Here is a 19,285-nt window from a genome sequence, read left to right on the forward strand (position 1 = left end):
TTTTGTTCTAGTCTGGACATCTCTAAGATGTGTTTTTATATGACATAACAATAATAAAGTTTTTTTAAGTTTATTCATTTTTGAGAGAGAGAGAGAGGGAGCGTGAGCGGGGGAGGGACAGAGAGAGACAGAGACACAGAATCCAAAGCAGGCTCCAGGTTCTGAGCTGTCAGCACAGAGCCCAGTGTGGGACTCAAACCCACCAACCGCGAGATCATGACCTGAGCCGAAGTCAGTCACTTCACCGACTGAGCCACCCAGGTGCCCCAATAATAAATAATTTTTTATTATTTTAACAAATTACTTTAACAAATAAATTTGTATTTTAACAAATTACATTTGTAAATAAACATTGCAAATCGAACGTACAGCATTCTTAAGTTTACACCTTTATAAAGTTTTTTACTTCTTTTCTGTGATGCTTGACTTTTGATTACACTGATGTGTGTGTGCACATATTTATATGTAAGTATGTACATATGAGTGTTTGTGCGCATGCATGTGTATGTATTTTTGAAGTTAAAGTGTAATTGGCCTATAACATTCCGTTCGTTTCAGGTGTCAAACATAATGATTCGATATTTCTATACACTGTGAAATGATCACCACGGTGGGTCTAGGTAATATCCGTCACCATACTTAGTTACAAAAAAATTCCTTGTGATGAGAATTTATAAGATTTATTCCCTTAGCAACTCTCACATATGCCACATAGTATCATTAACTATAGTCACCATGCCACACACCACATTCCTATGACTTATTTTCTAACTGGAAGTTTATATGTTTTGACTCCCTTCACCCATTTTTTCACCTCTGGCAAACCATCAGTCTGTTCTCTGTACTTGGTTTTATTTTATTTTTTTTTTGGTTCTGCTTTTGTTTTAGATTCTAGATATAAGTGAGGTCATATGATATTTGTCTTTCTTGTGAATGTTTTTTAATGGATAACCTCCATTATTAATTCTTCTCTGTGGCTTAATGTTTTATTGCATAAACCTGAATCTACCCTGGATCCGTACATGGAACCATCACTTCCTTTACTGGTTGAATGAACTGCAGATTCCAAATCATACTCAGCAAAAAATGTGACACAGAATAAATACAGCACTTTTCTTTAATAAAATGTATCCTTCTGTGAAGGTGAAGCCCAAAGCTAATATATAGTCAAAAGCAGGCTTCTTGAAGAATAAGATTAAAAAAAGAAAAAAGTCTGCTCAACATGATGAGAAAAGAAAGGATTAATAAAAAGTATAACTTAAACCTATAAAAAGATTATGTTGCTGAACTTGTAAAGCTGGTCTGTTATCATAAAGTGATCTATGTATAATATGAATTTCTATTGTTAAAAAAATGCTATTGCTGGTTAAAGCTTTTAGGTTGATGTTGGGCCACATGGAAGCAATGGAACATGACTAAGAACCTGTTTTATTCTTCTGGGTGTTCTGTGGTAGGCACTGTAAGAAATTTTATGACAAATAGGGAGTTAGTGCCTTCCAGAATTCTAAAATTTTGGCCTGAGAAACAAAAATATCTCCTGTGAAATTGTCAAATGATTATTTAAGAAAGTACTGTCCCAAGCACTGTCCCAAGAGACTCCCCACGATTTAAATTTGTCACTCCTCCTTCTGGAGCACTGCTGTTAATGTGACTCTATCCCAGCACCTCCTAAGCTCTCAGTTCAAACTTCAGACTTCCGGGAGCAAGAAAATCTGATCAGGCAAGCCTCAAGCAATGGATTAACATACCAAAGAAGTAAGATTGCCAGAGCAAATACAGAATGCCTCGTAAATTTCATATAAAAAAATTTTTGTAGGTTTTTTTTTTTGAGAGAGAGAAAAAGCACGAGTTGGGGAGGGACAGAGAGAGAGAGAGAGAGAAAGAGTCCCAAGCAGGCTCTGTACTCATAGTGCAGAGCCTGATGCAAGGCTCTAACTTACGAACCATGAGATCATGACCTGAGTCAAAGTCAGATGTTTAACCAACTGAGCCACCCAGCCACCCCACAAATTTTTCTTAGTATAGGTATTCGCATACGAAAGTTTGATTCAAATATAACAGCATCCTGTTTTCTGTTTCCTAAGTCTGGCAGTCCACCTGGGAGGCACCTCTCTGAGTACAAGCAAGGCTGCCAAGGGAGACCATGTGAGTCCAAGTAACTGCAAGATGTGTCCTCTATACCTTCTGTGTATCTGGTAAACCCAGGAAATCAATGCCATAAGCATTCAGGAGAGGCCACTGTAATGTGGAGTGCCAAGGGAGGACTTCTGGAAGGACAGATGGAGGACAGTGTGATGAAGGGGATGATGTACCCAGGAAGCATATAATATATGGATAGATTCAATAGATGATAGATAGATAGATAGATAGATAGATAGATAGACAAATAGATAGATAATGTGTGGAGAGAGAGAGAGAAACTATATATGTAGATATAGAGGTATATAGTGAGACACACAGAGTGGTAGCCAGGAATTTTCCAGACTCTGTCTTGCAAACAGCAGGGACCAGCCATGGTGCGGTAGTCAGTGCCCCAGTGGTAAGATAAGTTTAAAATAAATGCTAATACATTATGTATATATAGACATAGAGATAGAGAATGGATAGATAGATAGATAGATAGATAGATAGATAGATATTAGAGATGTGAGAAAGAGATTATGAGAGAGATTATGTATGCAGCTGATCCTTGAACAACATAGGGGTTAGGGGCACCGAACCCCTACACAGGTAAAAATCCATATATTACTTTTAGCTCCCCAATTCTTAACTAATAGCCTATTGTTGACCTGGAGCCTTACCAGTAACATAAACAGTCGATTAACATGTACATATTTTGTATGTTATATTTATTATATATTGTATTCTTACAATATATAAGCTAGAGAAAAGAAAAATGTTATTAAGAAAATCATAAGGAAGAGAAAATACACTTATTGTCCTGCACTGTATGAAAAAAAAAAAATCTGCATGTAAGTAGACTGATGCAGTTCAAACTGTGCTATCCAAGAGTCAACTATATACATATATATATATATATATATGAGAGAGAGAGAGATTAAGGAAGTAACTAACACAACTGTGAGGACCAGCAACTTTGAAATCCATACGGCAAGACAGCAGTCTAGAAATTCAGGTAAGAGTTGATGTTGTAGCCTTGAGTCTGAAATCCACAGAGCAGGCCAGGCAGACTTAGGCAGGATTTCTGTGTTGCAGTCTTAAGATCAAATTGCTTCTTCTTTGGGAAACCTGTCTTCATCCTTAAGACCTTTAACTGATTGGATGAGGCCTATCCACATTGTGGAGGGTAACCTGCTTTATTCAGAGTCTGCTCATTTAAATGTTAATCACATCTAAAAACATGTGATCTAAAAAACTAAAAATCTAAAAAACCTTCACCACAACTTCTAGACTGGTGTTTGACCAAACAACCAGATACCACAGACTAGACAAGTTGACCCATAAAATTAACCATCAAGGTCCTCAAAACAATACTGTGTAGCTAAGTGAAACAAGTATTTATTTTCCACATTTTCTATATGGGAATACGAAGTCCCAGAAAAGCTAATCATAGTGTGCATGGTCACAAAACCAGTAAAGTATATCAGAATAGGTTTCAAACTCTAACCTTTCAACACTAAGCCCTACATTGTCACCACCCCCTCTCCACTTCGCAGGAACTTATGAGGCTCCCTGAATCTTCATTTCTTCCTCTATACAATTAGAAATGGAATATTTCCAAATTCTCCTCTAACTTGAGTGTTCTATGATTTGTTTTTACAGCCTAGTATCAAGTTAAATGAAATCTGTTCCAAGGATAAACTCCACTCATTCTCTTCTTGTGTCCCTCCCCCCAAATCCATCATTCATTCACAGACTAAATGGAAGAATCTAAGCATTTGTGTTGTGCTTTCTTGGGGAAGGAGGGGAGGCGAAGCAGTCTACAAAACCAGAGAGCGATGCTCGCTGCATTTGAGGGGTTAGGAGGGGCAGGAAGTTTGTGCCCAGCCAAGCTTGGCCAGTCTCCATTTTCACTCTCTGGCTCCTGAAGACTTGCAAGAAGGAATGACCTAAAAAGAAGTTACCCAATTGTTGGAGTGTGTGTAAGATGAAAGGTATCTCCATCTTTCTGTTGCTCCTTTCTCTGCAGAGTTACTGTGAATAAAATTCAAGTTTCCTTCACCAGCCTTCTACCCAATCACTTGCTTCCTAAAATCTAACCTTTTAAAATACAGAAACATATCATCATGAGTAGTGAAACAAAGCTTATTCCCGGAGATACCAAGAAACTATTAAAACAGTGTCTTCAGTCAGAAGATAACCAAAAACTCTTCTCTCAAAGAATTGGTTTTGTACGTGAGAATAAAAAAATTGAAAGAAGAATTCGATAGTATGTGGAACTAGAATGTTTCTCACACCCTTCCCCAAATGAAAGGCATTATACAGGCTGACTGCTGACCTCAGTTTGAGCATGGATGACTAAGTCTTTTCAAACCCTCAGTGAACAGCACACGAATGGAGGTGGCGGAGGATTGAATTCCTGGGTTCCTGTTACCAACAGGGCCAAAATAACGGACAGGCAACTGAACTTTTCAGTGATGCGCCTGCTTTGCATGTGTCATGCTCACATCAGTTAGCACATAAGGGCTTCATGCTAGCATGTGCAGATCAGCAGAGGGTACTTAAGCACAGATTCCCTTTTGTCCTGGGAGAGCCAAGGGAACATTCTGGAGAAGAAAGAGCTAGTAGTCAACTGAGGACCACCAGTGTAGAGGACAGCACCAGGTATTCTAGGAATATGAGAAGCTAGAACTGCAAATTTAGATGGTTCTTCCAAAGGATTTACTTTCTGGTTTGCTTTTCTTAAAACCAAAGGATTTACTTTCTGGTTTGCTATGGTTGATAGTGTCTTTAGAAATAGGATATCTGCGCTCTCTCTCTCTCTCTCTCAATGAATAAACATTAAAAAAAAATTAATAAAATAAAAAAGGGGCACATGGGTAGCAGTCAGTTAAGCGTCCGACTTCGACTCAGGTCATGATCTCACTGCTCATGAGTTCGAGCCCCGTGTTAGGCTCTGTGCTGACAGCTCAGAGCCTGGAGCCTGCTTCAGATTCTGTGTCCCCCTCTCTCTATCCCTCCCCTGCTCATGTGCTTGCTCTCTCTCTCTCAATGAATAAATGAACATCAAAAAAAAATTTTTTTTTAAAAGTAGATCAGTGGGTGAAATCATGATATTCTAACCAACTTCTAGTCTCTTCCCTTGACAAATGGTTTAAACTTTGGCTTATGTGTTCATGCCTTGTCCTTTTTCTGAAAGTAGAAAATTATTTATGCTCCTAATAATGTTTGTCACAGGATTTTTCCTTCCTGTCAATTTAAATAAGCTGGTTCAGAAAATCCTTTTTTTTTAAAAAAAGAGTTCTTCTTTTTTTTTTTTTTTAATGTTTGTTTATTTTTGAGAGAGTGCGAGCAGAGGAGGGATAGGGAGAGCCAGAGATACAGAATCCAAAGCAGGCTGCAGGCTCTGAGCTGTCAGCACAGAGCCCGATGCGGGGGTCGAACACACAAGCCATGAGATCATGACCTGAGCCGAAGTCAGACGCTTAACTGACTGAGCCACCCAGGTGCCCCTCTCCTAAAAATTCTTATCATCACATTCCCCATATTGTTTTCTATTTCTGATAAGTTTTGTTTTTAAATGTGTTCTATCCCGCTAGGAAGAGAAAGCCTGTATGCTATGTAGTTCAGGGCTTGAAACTCAGTTTCACCTTCCAGTTTATATTCATGAAGGAAGGAAGGAGAGGGTAGGGAAGAGGGGAGAGAGAGAGAGAATGTACCCACACTGACCTTCAGTGCAAAGCACAGACGTTTCCATGTGCTTTTGTGGACTGTTGGACATCAGTGAATTTAAAGCAGATATGAAATTGTATCTAAATGGGGGATAAACAGTCCAAGTATATTTCATTTCCTCTTGATGCTGGCCAAAGACTGTGTCCAGACACACGTCCAGCATTCCTTGCACTTATCCGACTTTACATTTTATAGGTTGCTTCGTGTGCATTATCTAGTTTGATCCTTACCGACCCTGGGAGGCAGACAAGACAAGTGTGGTTCACCTCATTTTACGGATAAGGGACCTGAAGCTCAGAGAGGCAGCCGGCTTGTCCAAGTGGCCCACAGAGGTAGAGGCATGTGTTTTAATTCCCTGTCTTGTGTTCTTTCCACCACAAAACACCCAGTAACACCATTATATCCCTTCAAAGGATATCACATCAACAAGTTGGTGCAATTGAGGCAAGTCTCCCAACTGCCTTACTTCCTCTCACTGATATCAATGCAACCAGTTTTTGGTACCTATTAATGCAAGTGTCAGGGGCCCTAATCTTAACTCCATGTGATCCTCTGAATTTCTGTGTTTATGTGAAGAATTAACGTCATTTTCCAGGTGATTCAAAATGAAACAAAAGTTTTTTCCAGAAAGACTGTCTATTCCCAGTAACCAAATGCTTAGAACAGAACAGGGCAATAGTTTTCAAAGTCTTCTCATCTGACTTTTTATTTCTTAAGCAACAAAAGTATATTTTGGCCATTCAACCAAATGATAGGATCAGTTGCGATTTGTCCTTGGTATAGATGGCACACATGACTGGAATTAGCAAAAGGTGGTGGTTTAGAAAGAGAATCATCACACGTAGGAGGTGGAGGGGACTGTGGAGGGGCGCCTGGGTGGCTCAGTCGGTTGAGCGTCCGGCTTTGGCTCAGCTCATGATCTCGCAGTTTGTGGGTTTGAGCCCCGCATCGGGCTCAGTGCTGACAGCTCGGAGCCTGGAGCCTGCTTCAGGTTCTGTGTCTCCCTCTCTCTCTGCTCCTCTCCTGATCGTGCTCTGTCTGTCTCTCTCTCTGTGTCAAAAATAAATAAACATTTAAAAAAATTTTTTAAAAAGAAAGAAAGGGAGCATGGAGATGACCTAGTCCATATCTCCAAGGGAGTTGGCCAATATCGCACAGATAATTGTTTGGAATTTCTGCATTTCCCCTTCATTTGCCATGTGCAGACCTAAGTCTGCTTGCTAGAGCTGAGATACACAGCCAGCTCTCGAGTCCAGTTGTTGGAGGCGACAGGAGTTCAACATCTAACTTGTGCATGGTTAGGATAAAAGAAATAATGCCTAAGTGCCATAAGGGTTTGCTATACTAAAAAATACCCATGTTTAGAAGTGTATCCTGTAGCTTAGACCAAAATGCCACATTTATTATATTTATTTTGTTTAAACGCTACAATAAAACAATAAGCTCGCATTTGGCTTATTGCACCACACATCATCTTTGGTATATATTGAATAATTTATCTAAAGCGCCGTCTTTCTGGGAGAACTCCAAGCTTCACAAGATATTTAAAATAACCATTTCTCTAAACTGAGAGCAAATGGATTTTGACAGATTAAATTTGAACATGAGACAGAAAATAATGCGCTTCAGTACCTATGGTTTCTTTAATATGAATATGGGGTTGCTAAGAGCTTGAGTGTTTGGTATTTTTAGTCATTCTTTTCCTTCAAGAATGTACTCCAAATCACATTGGGCATGTGCTGAATTTACAGGTATAAAGGGCAGCCTAGTTTGTTAAGTTGCCATCATCTGGCCTATAGACTGTATTAGGACTCTACAGTGTTTCATTAGTTCCCCAAGTTAGCTACTGAAGTCAAATTAATTACAGTCAAAATGTGATTGTGGAGCCAAGGAAAACTGAAGGTCCACCCTGGACCATCCAATTTTGCCCTTTGTCCAAAAGGTTGGAAGATAATGGAATGGCTTCATTTGTAATTCTACTCTTCTCCTTGATCTTTGAAGTGACAGTCATTAGTAAGATGCATCCAAAATGGGCAGGTGAACAGATAAGATATAGAAAACCTAGAATATGGATTAATGTAAGAATGATGGCAGCAACCCCAGTACTTAAAATGCCCACTTAATATAATACACTTACTAAACAACAGTGTGACCGCCTAGAAAATACAGAGGGACTGGTTACTTATGGTAAGAGCATAAGAATGGATGGGACCTGGCCAGTGCTCCCTAAGGAATCTTGTAGTGACAGAATTTTGTTAGTGCCGCCCCGCCATTGGCCTCTGTGGGTGGAAATTTGAGGTGAGCATTCCCAACTTGCCCTTAATAAACCCTCTGAACCCATTATCCATGGGTTTATCTAAACCTTCTAGGAGGATGTCTAACTTTAGCCTCCACAATCTCTTAGAATAGGATGAATAGAACCTTTTTTCTACTGCGATTCATTGATCCACATTTTTAAAGGAAATTCTGAAGGATACTCAAGTCAAAAGTACTTACTTTAGTTTTGTTTAAGAAAAAGATTTAAAACACTAAGAGTAAAATACTGTTCTTTAAGTTAAGGAAACATACATCTTTATTCAATATCTGTAACACACTCTTACATATGTTATACTGTGGTTTTACTTGAGAGAGATTTGAGGAGAAAGATGGAAGCTGGAAGAACAGGAACAAAAAAACAATGAAAGGTATAAAGGAGGCATAAAAGGAGAATGGGTAAGGAGAGTAACCCAGAAGTAGAGAAACTGACAAGGATAAAGAGAAGAAAATGGAGGGAGAAAGATGAACAAGAGAAGACTCTTGTTTAGAAGTCCTGATGTCAGAGACAAACTAATTTTTTCATGATCTCAGGTTTACTGCGCTGTAGGGTCTCAAGCTGCTTAATCATCGTCCTTTGAAATATTTACTTGATGCTGAATCTTTAAATTAAATGGTCACTGTCAGGATATTTTTCTTGGAGCTGCACATAGTAACTGAGACCAATGACAGCTCCCAAGACCATTGACAAAAGTCAGATGAAACCAAGCAAGCCAGACCTAATCTAGGTAAGAGAGGCTTCCTACATCACCAAGAATTGTGTGTCCCAGACACACCATCTTTACAAACCAAAAAAGTGCTTCCTCCTGTTGCTCTCAAACTTTCGTCTTCATTCTCGTCCTTATAAATCTAGAACACCAGCTTACAGTAAAGAAGTCCCTACTTGGGCTGCCTCTATTGTGCATGGTTCCACAATTTCCCACATACCTGTTCTTGGCCTTTGTCTTCCCAGAAAGATGCTACCAAGTTCCCCTATTCATTTCAGCCTCTAATAATATGGGTACCTTTCATTTGTTTAGCAATATTTGTGTGTCATGCAATTTTCACAACCACCATGTAACAGCTATGACTGCTGTCTTCATTCTACTGCTGTCTTTCTATAATTTATGAGATTTTCATTCTATGACTGCTGTCTTTCATTCTAAAATTTATGAGATTTTCCTTGACTAAATTAAGCTAGCTCTAATCTTCCTTTCCCACACGATGCTGGCCAGAAGTCCGCACCTCCCAGGATGAAGGCTGTACTGACTTGGTTCTGCCATCAGTGCTTACCGCATAAATGGTATCTGTTGTACGAGAAGCATTGTTGTACTGAGTGCCATAGTATCTCTCCATGTGTAGGTCTGCATTCGTGGTTTTAGTTGTAGACCAAAGCTTCTAGAAACCACAAATTCTGTCTAGCCTATTGTGCTTCTCAGGCAATTTCACTTAAAGAAACACAAACCGGGTGGTTGAGAGAGAAAAATAACCGACAACTAAGAGAGGAGAGATTGCTCCCCAAAGCGATTCCAAAGGGTGGTTACTGACACAGGTGTGCCTCGGAGCAATGGCAGGGGTGAGGGAATGGACTTTTTTCAAATTTCTTAGGCCCTAGAATTTAAATGTTTACTGTGTTGGGCTCCTAAGTGAGATGAACTCATAAAAAGTGAAAGTGTTTGCATTGGTTAGGGAATTTTAGGTTGTAAAATTCCCTTCTTGCAATATCTTTGAGCAATCCAGATCATTTAAAGAACGGGGAACCCATATGTCTCCCAGCTGCCTAAGCAACTAAGAGGATTTGCTAACTTGGACTTCCTTCTCTTTTCCAGATCTTGGCCATCGTGTCTATCCTGTTCATCGTACTCTCCACCATTGCTCTGTCTCTCAACACTCTTCCAGAGCTGCAGGAAATGGATGAATTTGGACAACCCAACGACAACCCCCAATTAGCACACGTGGAGGCTGTGTGTATTGCTTGGTTTACCATGGAGTACCTTTTACGCTTCCTGTCCTCACCAAATAAGTGGAAGTTCTTTAAAGGCCCGCTAAATGTCATTGATTTGCTGGCCATCTTGCCATATTATGTCACCATCTTCCTCACGGAGTCCAACAAGAGTGTGCTGCAGTTCCAGAACGTGAGGCGCGTGGTTCAGATCTTCCGGATCATGCGCATTCTCAGAATCCTGAAACTCGCCAGACATTCCACAGGCCTGCAGTCTCTGGGGTTCACCCTCAGACGGAGTTACAACGAATTGGGCTTGTTGATATTATTTTTGGCCATGGGGATAATGATATTTTCCAGCCTGGTGTTTTTTGCTGAGAAAGATGAAGATGCTACCAAGTTCACCAGTATCCCGGCATCGTTTTGGTGGGCCACCATCACCATGACCACCGTAGGCTATGGTGACATTTACCCGAAGACATTATTGGGGAAAATCGTGGGAGGTCTCTGCTGTATTGCCGGGGTCCTGGTTATTGCCCTTCCCATCCCAATCATCGTGAACAATTTTTCTGAATTTTACAAGGAGCAAAAACGCCAGGAGAAGGCGATTAAAAGGAGAGAGGCTCTTGAGCGGGCCAAGAGGAATGGCAGCATCGTTTCTATGAACTTAAAAGATGCCTTTGCCCGAAGCATGGAACTGATAGACGTGGCCGTGGAGAAGGCAGGAGAGTCGGCCAACACGAAGGACTCGGCTGATGATAATCACCTCTCTCCAAGCCGGTGGAAGTGGGCCAGGAAAGCTCTGTCGGAAACAAGCTCCAACAAATCTTTCGAGAATAAGTACCAGGAGGTTAGCCAGAAAGACTCCCACGAGCAGCTGAACAACACTTCTTCCTCCAGCCCCCAGCATCTGAGTGCCCAGAAACTGGAGATGCTGTACAACGAAATCACCAAGACCCAGCCTCACTCTCACCCGAACCCAGACTGCCAAGAACAGCCCGAGAGGCCGTCTGGGTACGAAGAAGAGATAGAAATGGAAGAAGTGGTCTGCCCGCAGGAGCAGCTGGCTGTGGCACAGACCGAGGTCATTGTGGACATGAAGAGCACCTCCAGCATAGACAGCTTCACTAGCTGTGCCACCGACTTCACAGAGACGGAGAGGTCGCCCCTGCCGCCACTGTCCGCCTCTCACTTGCAGATGAAGTTCCCGCCCGACCTCACAGGGACAGAAGAGCACCAAAGAGCCAGGGGGCCCCCATTTCTCACACTAACCAGAGAGAAAGGGCCTGTGGCCAGGGATGCCACCCTGGAATATGCTCCAGTCGACATAACTGTGAGCCTGGATGCCAGCGCTTCCCAAAGCGGGCTCCACGGCCCTTTGCAGTCTGACAGTACCTCCGAGAGCCCTAAGAGTTCGCTGAAAGGCAGCAACCCGCTAAAAGCCAGATCCCTCAAAGTGAACTTTAAGGAAAACAGAGGCAGTGCCCCACAGACCCCGCCCAGCACTGCCAGGCCACTGCCCGTCACCGCGGCTGACTTTTCCCTCACCACCCCGCAGCTCATCAGCACCATCCTCTTAGAAGAGACCCCCTCCCAGGGAGACAGACCCTTGCTGGGCACCGAGGTTTCGGCACATTGTCAGGGACCTTCCAAAGGGCTGACCCCTCGGTTTCCCAAGCAGAAACTCTTTCCTTTCTCGTCGAGAGAGAGGAGGAGCTTCACGGAAATAGACACTGGCGAAGACGATGACTTCTTAGAGCTCCAGGGGCCAAGACGGGACATGCAGGCCGACCCCAGCCCAAACTGCTGTGCAGATAAACCTAGTGATGGAAGAGACCCTTTAAGAGAAGAGGCCTGTGTGGGCTCTTCCTCCCCCCAGGACACAAGTCACAACTGTAGGCAAGACATTTACCATGCTGTGGCTGAAGTAAAAAAGGACAATAGTCAAGAAGGGTGCAAGATGGAAAACCACTTGTTTGCCCCAGAAATTCATTCCAACCCAGGAGACATAGGTTATTGTCCCACACGTGAAACCAGCATGTGACTAGTTTTACAAAAGCAATAAAAAAAAAAAAAAAAAAAAAACTTGTTTCTTAAAAATGAGGTAATAATGCCTGTGAACTAAAAAAATGGGAAGCCCCCCCCAAAAAAGTGCATAAAATGTTATTTTTGCATGGCATGAACAGTTTAGTTTAAGTACTGTTTAAATAAAGAGTCAAGACTGCATTTTGTAACAAACACAAAATGACTGAGGAACGGTGAACAAATAAAGAGAGCTCTATTAGGAACCAGTATTCTGCAATGTCTGACATTTTTGATCCTTTCATTTCAAATTGTAGACAGATTTTCAACTTTTTGCTTTTCTGTTACAATGAATTTTAGAATTTGCACATGAAAGGATGAAATGTCACTGCATGTATTCATAATTATGAGGATCAAGGTGCTTTGAGCTTGCAAAATGCCTAACTTTGTAAATAATGGGACCTGGGATGCAAAATTGTCAAGAACATATGGAAACAAGTTTCTGAGACACAGGTACTTCCTTCACAGCTACTGCCCCGAGGGGCTGTACAGACTTCTTGTTGCGAAATTGCAACCTCTTCTTAAACCATCTCACATATCTTGCTTTGGGTCATAAAGCTCTTATAAGTACATTTGTTTAAAGGAATACAGTATTTTTATTGTGACATAATTCATAGGGTGCATTTTTCTTTTGTGCTTCTGCTTACTCGTGGCATTTGTGGTTCTATTTATAAATCATGAAAATAGGCAAGATTTAATGACCAGATATCAACAAATTTGAAATTTAAGCTTGAAATTTTGCCAATTATATATCCTGCCACAGCCTAAAAACCTGAAAATATTTCAAAGGCTATACAACTAAACTTTTTTTTTTTAACGTCACTCCACATTTGGAAATCACTTTCTTTTTCTTTTTTTTTTTTTTCAGTTGTATGTTGGCCATCTAAAGATGATTGTATTTTCCACTTGTATCCAACATCAACTGTTCTGTCTAAAGAACTAAAGATAGAATGCAGCTATGCCAAAATGGGAATTCCAAACGTGATTTTTGATGAACTAAAAGCAAAGCTATTTAAGTGAGACTGCCACCCCTCTCATAGATAGCTGGGTTCAGAAATGAGTTACCATAAAAAGAGCCCTGGCCTGGCAACAGGTCACCCAGTATTTCCCAGTGGAGAGAGGGACGGCTGCCACCTGGGGAGGGCTCCAGGTGCCATAGCACCTGCCAGTAAGTGCAGCAACTGGAAACACCCTCACGTTTCCAACGTCCCCAAGCATCATCAGGATCACCGTTATTGAAAGCCACTTCCAGCATTTTCCACTGAAAACACTGAAATCCAGAGGACTTAAAACACTTGCTGGTGGTTACCCTGCTGGTGAAGTCTGTACTAAGAACCCAGGTCATTTGAATGCATTTTGCTTCGCAGGAAACTAAGGCTCTGATTCCAGATCTGCAACTACCAGATGTGTGATGCTGGACAAGCCTTGTAAACCTCGAAGTCTCAGTTTTATGCCAATGAAACCCAGACAAAACTATTTCTAAGCTCCCTGAAGACTCCAAATTAATATGATTCTTTGGTTTCTCAGGAACGTCCAAGTTTTGCCTCAGCATAATGCATTTTGTATGTATGTGTGTGCATTGTGTGTGTGCGTGTGTATGTATGTGTGTGTGTGGTTCATGGAAAGAGTTGGGAAAATTCTGGACCAAATTTAAAGCACAACTTTTATTTAAAGAAAAAAATGCTAAATTTTATTCTGTTTTTCAAATTATGATAAAAACACTGGAAAAGACAACCCACATGTTTAGATCATCAGGCTTTAAGGAGTAACATTTATTAGCAGAATCTGGTCATTATATCTCAGATAAGAAAACAAGTTAGATGCTTAGTTGACATCCAAGCATCCCTACTGCTAAAAAACAATTTTAAATATTTCTTTTTCACTGTGCTTAGAATTTCTTAAGGTTTTCATGTTTGTCTCAAAACACAACCTGTCTGGTTTGTGGTCATTAACTATTGATATTTACATTATTCATACTTATTTCAGTGTCTAAAGCAAAATGTTGATCTGTTTTTGTAAATCTAGAGTGTTTGAATTTTCTACCTAGAGTTTTTTAAGTCAGTTACGTCTGCTGTTAGAAGAGCAAATAAGTTATGAAAAGCATTTTCTTTACATAGTCTCATGAATTATTTTTTAATGTCTGTTATTGAACTAAATTTTTTTTCATTTATCTGTATGCACAGGTGGATTTGTCTTACTACCCTGATGGTTCACAAATGCCCACTTTCATGTGTCCATTAGGCTTTCTACTGAGAACCTTGCTCCAGAATGCTTAATGTTAGAAATCTTGCCTAGATAAGGAATCCTAAACATTGCACCCTGGAAGCATTTTCCCTAAAAAGTTTTTTCCCTTTAATATTTTTTTTAGTTTCAAAGAGTTTTCAAGAACATCTTATGGAAAGCTTGGCCTTCACTTCTTCTTAGCCCTTCTGAGCCTAAAAGTCTTCAGCTAGGAAAGAAAAAAATGCTCCTCTAAAAAAACAAAAACAAAACAAAACAAAACAAAAACCTGACTTTGTTGTTTCATAGGGAGGCAGTTTGGGAACTAAGGGATCCCAGAATGCACTTCTGCAGCACTTGCTAAACCTTTTCAAAGAACTGCACCTGACGCAAAGAATGAACGTGTGTATGCCTGAGATGGTCTGCAAATATACCAAGCACAGAATTCTTTCAAAGTCTTATTTTTACATTAAAAATTCATGTAAATGCTGCATTTTACTCCATATGTTTCAATATAAACGAAATGATGTTTTATATTGCTTATCAACTAGTAAAACTGATACTCTTATAACTTCATATACCTCTTTTGTACCCCCCTGGAAAATATATCCCTAGTTTAAGAAGCACTGCATGGATGACAAGGACATAGATTGGCTCCTTGAGGCCCCTGGGAAGTTTCTGCTGCTAGGAAAGTGTCCTCATTGGTAGCTAGCTCAGTGACCAAGGACAAACTTCAGTGAGTAGAGACTATTTGAATGAATGAATGAAAAAAGAACACAATCTCAAGAATGGTTAACTTGATTCTTCTAGCTATCTTAACAACCAGTGAAAATTGCCACAAGATCATCTTAGCTCAAAAACTGAGATCAATCATAAAAGTATAGAAATGGGAACATGGATAAATGTCTCAGGTTGGATCGCAAATACAAGAGTAACATAATTGAGTGAGTCCCTGGGGTTGACCTAAATGGTCTCTAAATATTTCCACTAGAAATTTCTCCACTCTGGCAAAACCAACTGCTTTGAAGCCAGCATTCAGATCAAACATTATCCTGATATGACTAGATCTGGTTACAAGGAGAATTTATGCCAAATGTCTGTTCCCATTAATTTCTTGTCAAAACAGTCTCACTCTCATGTAGACACAAGCTGGGGAAAGCCAACAATTCAACTATTTTCACTTGGAATTTGAATATCAAAAAAAAAAAAAAAAAGCCTTATATATGTAGAGTACCTTCTAGTTAATTTCTTGTTGAACTTAATCCTCACGACAGCTTTCTGAATTAGCTATCATTTATCAATAAAGGACCAGAGAAGTTATGCATTTTGCTCACGTTGACACAGGTCACTGGTGAATAGTAGAACGTGGCCTCATCCATGTCGTCTGGCATCAAGTCCAGCATTCCAACATATGATAGTATGTTTCATTACGGTTTTTCCTATTAATATCTGAAATTATGTAAAAACAAAAAAAAACAAAAACAAAAAAAACCTAGAAGTGCATTTATAGTCCTGCAGTTTGCTTAAAGCAGCAGTGGCTCATGCCAAATGGTAATGACTAGAGATAAATGATATTGACCGTCGTTAGCACATATGTCTGACAAATTTAGAATTCTCATCTTAAGAGCCACATGCCTGGGTTAAAAGAATCCGTAGCTCATGAGGTAACATGACATACTTATTAGGCAGAGGGCTCAAGGAAGCCACTTGATTTTCTGAAACAAAATAAGTAGAATTTTAGAACTGCTTCTAGCCTAAGTTCAAATATTTTGTCTACTTGAATTTGTTATTTCATTGTTCGTTCATTCGGCAGATACTAGGTGAGCACCCCGATATTACTAAATACTAGGTATTACACCCATGAATACTAGGTGAGCACCCCTGTATTCCATAGAAGGTACTGTGCTTGGTGGTAGAGTACAACCCTTAACTTCACGGAGCTAACTGCCTGGCCTCATTTACAACCAGGCTGAGGATCATTTGGGTCACTGAAAAATGTCTCTTTCTGAACATGGAAAAAAAATCACTCAATTATCAAACCAGGGAAGCATATGACCAGAACAAGTGAAATACTTTTCCAACAAACTGTTTTCCTAAGAAACAGACAAGATGGTATGAATGTAAATCTGATACATAATTATCTTTGAATCACAATTTAAATTACACGTGAGACAAATTGTTAACCTGATTGAGGTTGCTATCCGTATTATCTGATAAATAGAAAAATAATTTTTAATCGGATATATTGCTTGTCACAATAGCTAATAATGGTCTAACACTAATAACTAGAGCAAGATTTAATACCAGTGAAAAGTCTATAACACATTTTATATTTTAATAGTTTGATGATGGTTATGCGGTTAAAAACAAACCATTTTAAAGGTTTTTCTTAATTCCCATTAACTATAGGCAACATTTTAGCAATGTATCACTATTCTCTGTTTAGCCCTCTAGGTTTCTAAATGCAGGATATTTAAAATTCAATTATATAGCTTGACTCAAAGGATTTATTCACGAGGTCCATGTAAATTTGAAAATACATTGGGTATCTTTCCATTGTAATTGTCCTCACCCAAACAGAACTAAGAAAAGAAAAAGAAAAAAAAAAAAAAGAAAAAGAAGATTCTACAATATCCAAGTAAAAAGTGGACACATTCAAAGTCCCTGCCCTGCTAGGAAAGAGGAAAGGCCCCAACTCTAAAACCATGGTTCTATATTATTGAAGTTAGTTCTTACTATAATAGAATGCCACCCTGCCTTATAATGCTATTGGTTTCAATAATCGTTTCTTCTACTTGCCTTTTTTAAAAACAGCCTGAGTTAATTGCATAAGTCCTATTTACCATTACCATTAATGCATAATCTCTTCATTATTAAGTCTCAAAAGGTTTTAATCTATAAATACACATATAAAGGGAAGTGGGGGAGATTCTCTTAGTAATAAGACAGCCCAAGGTCAGCAAAGGATACAAGTACCAAAAAAAGGAAGAAAGGTAAAGAAGTGTGTGAGTAAATTAAAGAGGTTTTTTAAGCATAGAAATTTATATTAGGTACATGTATGTACTTTCATAAAATTTAGACTTACTATTGACATGAAGTTCACAATTGAGACCATAATTCCAATTTTAATCTGTGTCCTGAAGAATTTGTTTCTTATGATTTAACAGATACTTCCAGATTGCTGTGATAAAATATTTAATTCAACTAACATTTATGCTCTACCATGTGCCAGAAATTAATTTATGCACAGTTTATCCCTCAATTTTACAGTCTACTAGAGATTTCTATTTAAAAAGATTACATTCCCAAGCGAAATCCAATTCCACAGGGAGGGCTGGAAATAGTATGTTTCAGTTTATAGTCTGAAAATTCCTATAATCTATTTTTATGTTCCCTCAGAATCAAATGATTTCATTCCCCAATCTAGAATCTGAATGACCACCACATACACTTTCTAAACATACATGCTTAAAATTAGAGCTAGCTGTCTGAAATCTAGTGATGGTGTATTTCAATGTAGATATTGCCCTCTTCCACCAAAGGAAACACTATTCTAGCAAAAATGATGTTGAAAATCATTTTTATACTCACATAACTGTTTCATTTGACTTTTTAAAAATCTTAGCCTATATGCTGTGCCAGAAGCCATCACAACCTGCTGATCTGATGAAAACCTAATGCCGATCTGAGCAAGTAGTTTATCTCCCATCCACTATGGGCAGTGCTGGCAAACGATATGCCTAAATCGTTCTTCTTTTAGTTATTTTTGTTTCATCTTAACCTAAAAATATTTTTAGGTGGCATACCAACCAATAAAAATCTACTTTCAAAATTGAGATTCAGGGAAACAGACAGAATAGTGAAAAGAGTCCAGAGGCAAACACACAAATTCAGAAAAGAGGTCATGGGCTGCCCTCTGCTTTTTATTCTTCATGTTGAGCACCTCCTAGTGGTCAATCTGAGAGAAAGTGGAATTCTCTATTTGCCTAGAAAAGAAATGGTAATGAGAATTTGAAAGAAAATTTTCTATCATTTTACAACTTCCATTACATATGCATATAGCCAAAATCAAAACTACATCCTAGACATTTTTGGAGACCTGTTTTTCAGTGGTCATTTCTCAGTTTTTCTTATTCCAAAATATCTGATAAAACTGTTGCTACTTTCTGCAAAGCGCTTTCAGAATATTTCTACCTGCTGCCTTCAAATCAAAATAGAATCACAAGTTTCGCTCAATATTTAGCAGAGCCCCAGTGTGGACTCTGGCTGCACAGTAAATGCTACTTTGAACTTTCCACTATGAGTGGGAAGCTAGAGAGAATGTGAAAGAGTGATTCTTTTTTTTTTTTTAAGAATCATGAACCTGTGAAGACAAAGCCACTGGGTTGATTAACTCCAAAGCCCACAGTCTACATTTTCCACTGTCTGAAGATTACGAATAGAACCCAAACTGCCCCTGAATTTACCCTGGTGAAAAAAATAGATGGTTTCTAAACTCCCAAGAGACATCTGTGGGTGCTGGCCAGAAATTCTGTTACAGCCAGATTTCTGCCATCTTTAAACCAAGAGGCTTCTAACATTCTTATTTATAGCATATGGGTTAGGCTGATTTTAACCTGCAAAATACATCATAATGTTTAATTGAAGTCAGGAGGAGTTTTAGAAAGAAAACACATATATAGCAAGTAATACGTACTGGGGCTCATTAGTAAGCGTCCAACTTATTGATTTTGGCTCTGGTCATGATCTCAGGGTGGTGAGATCGAGCTGACAGCACAGAGCCTGCTTGGGATTCTCTCTCTCTGTCTCTCTCTCTCTCTCTCTCTGTCCCTCCACCCCCAATTAAAAAAAAGACTTGGCAGAATTTTCCTATTTAGTTCAAGACCAAAGAAAGGA

General features: G+C 39.4%; 1 protein-coding gene and 1 long non-coding RNA gene across 3 annotated transcripts in view; one reads left to right on the forward strand and one right to left on the reverse strand.

The window, feature by feature from the left end:
- The window catches only part of KCNB2 (potassium voltage-gated channel subfamily B member 2), a 355,264-nt gene extending 342,899 nt beyond the window's left edge, over positions 1–12,365 (forward strand). Inside the window, exon 2 of the mRNA XM_007080367.3 lies at positions 9,975–12,365. Coding sequence (XP_007080429.1) covers positions 9,975–12,131 — 2,157 coding nt within the window. The 3' untranslated portion in view covers positions 12,132–12,365. The remainder of the gene's footprint in view (positions 1–9,974) is intronic.
- The window catches only part of LOC122234875, a 65,461-nt gene continuing 53,040 nt past the window's right edge, over positions 6,865–19,285 (reverse strand). Inside the window, exon 4 of one of the 2 annotated variants that reach the window (XR_006212839.1) lies at positions 6,865–6,903. This is a non-coding gene — a long non-coding RNA (uncharacterized LOC122234875). Of the gene's footprint in view, positions 6,904–18,293; positions 18,376–19,285 lie in introns of those variants that run through there. The other variant, XR_006212838.1, reaches the window with a different exon arrangement.

The sequence above is a fragment of the Panthera tigris genome, chromosome F2 (genome assembly GCF_018350195.1).
Source record: "Panthera tigris isolate Pti1 chromosome F2, P.tigris_Pti1_mat1.1, whole genome shotgun sequence".
NCBI classification, from domain to species: domain Eukaryota; kingdom Metazoa; phylum Chordata; class Mammalia; order Carnivora; family Felidae; genus Panthera; species Panthera tigris.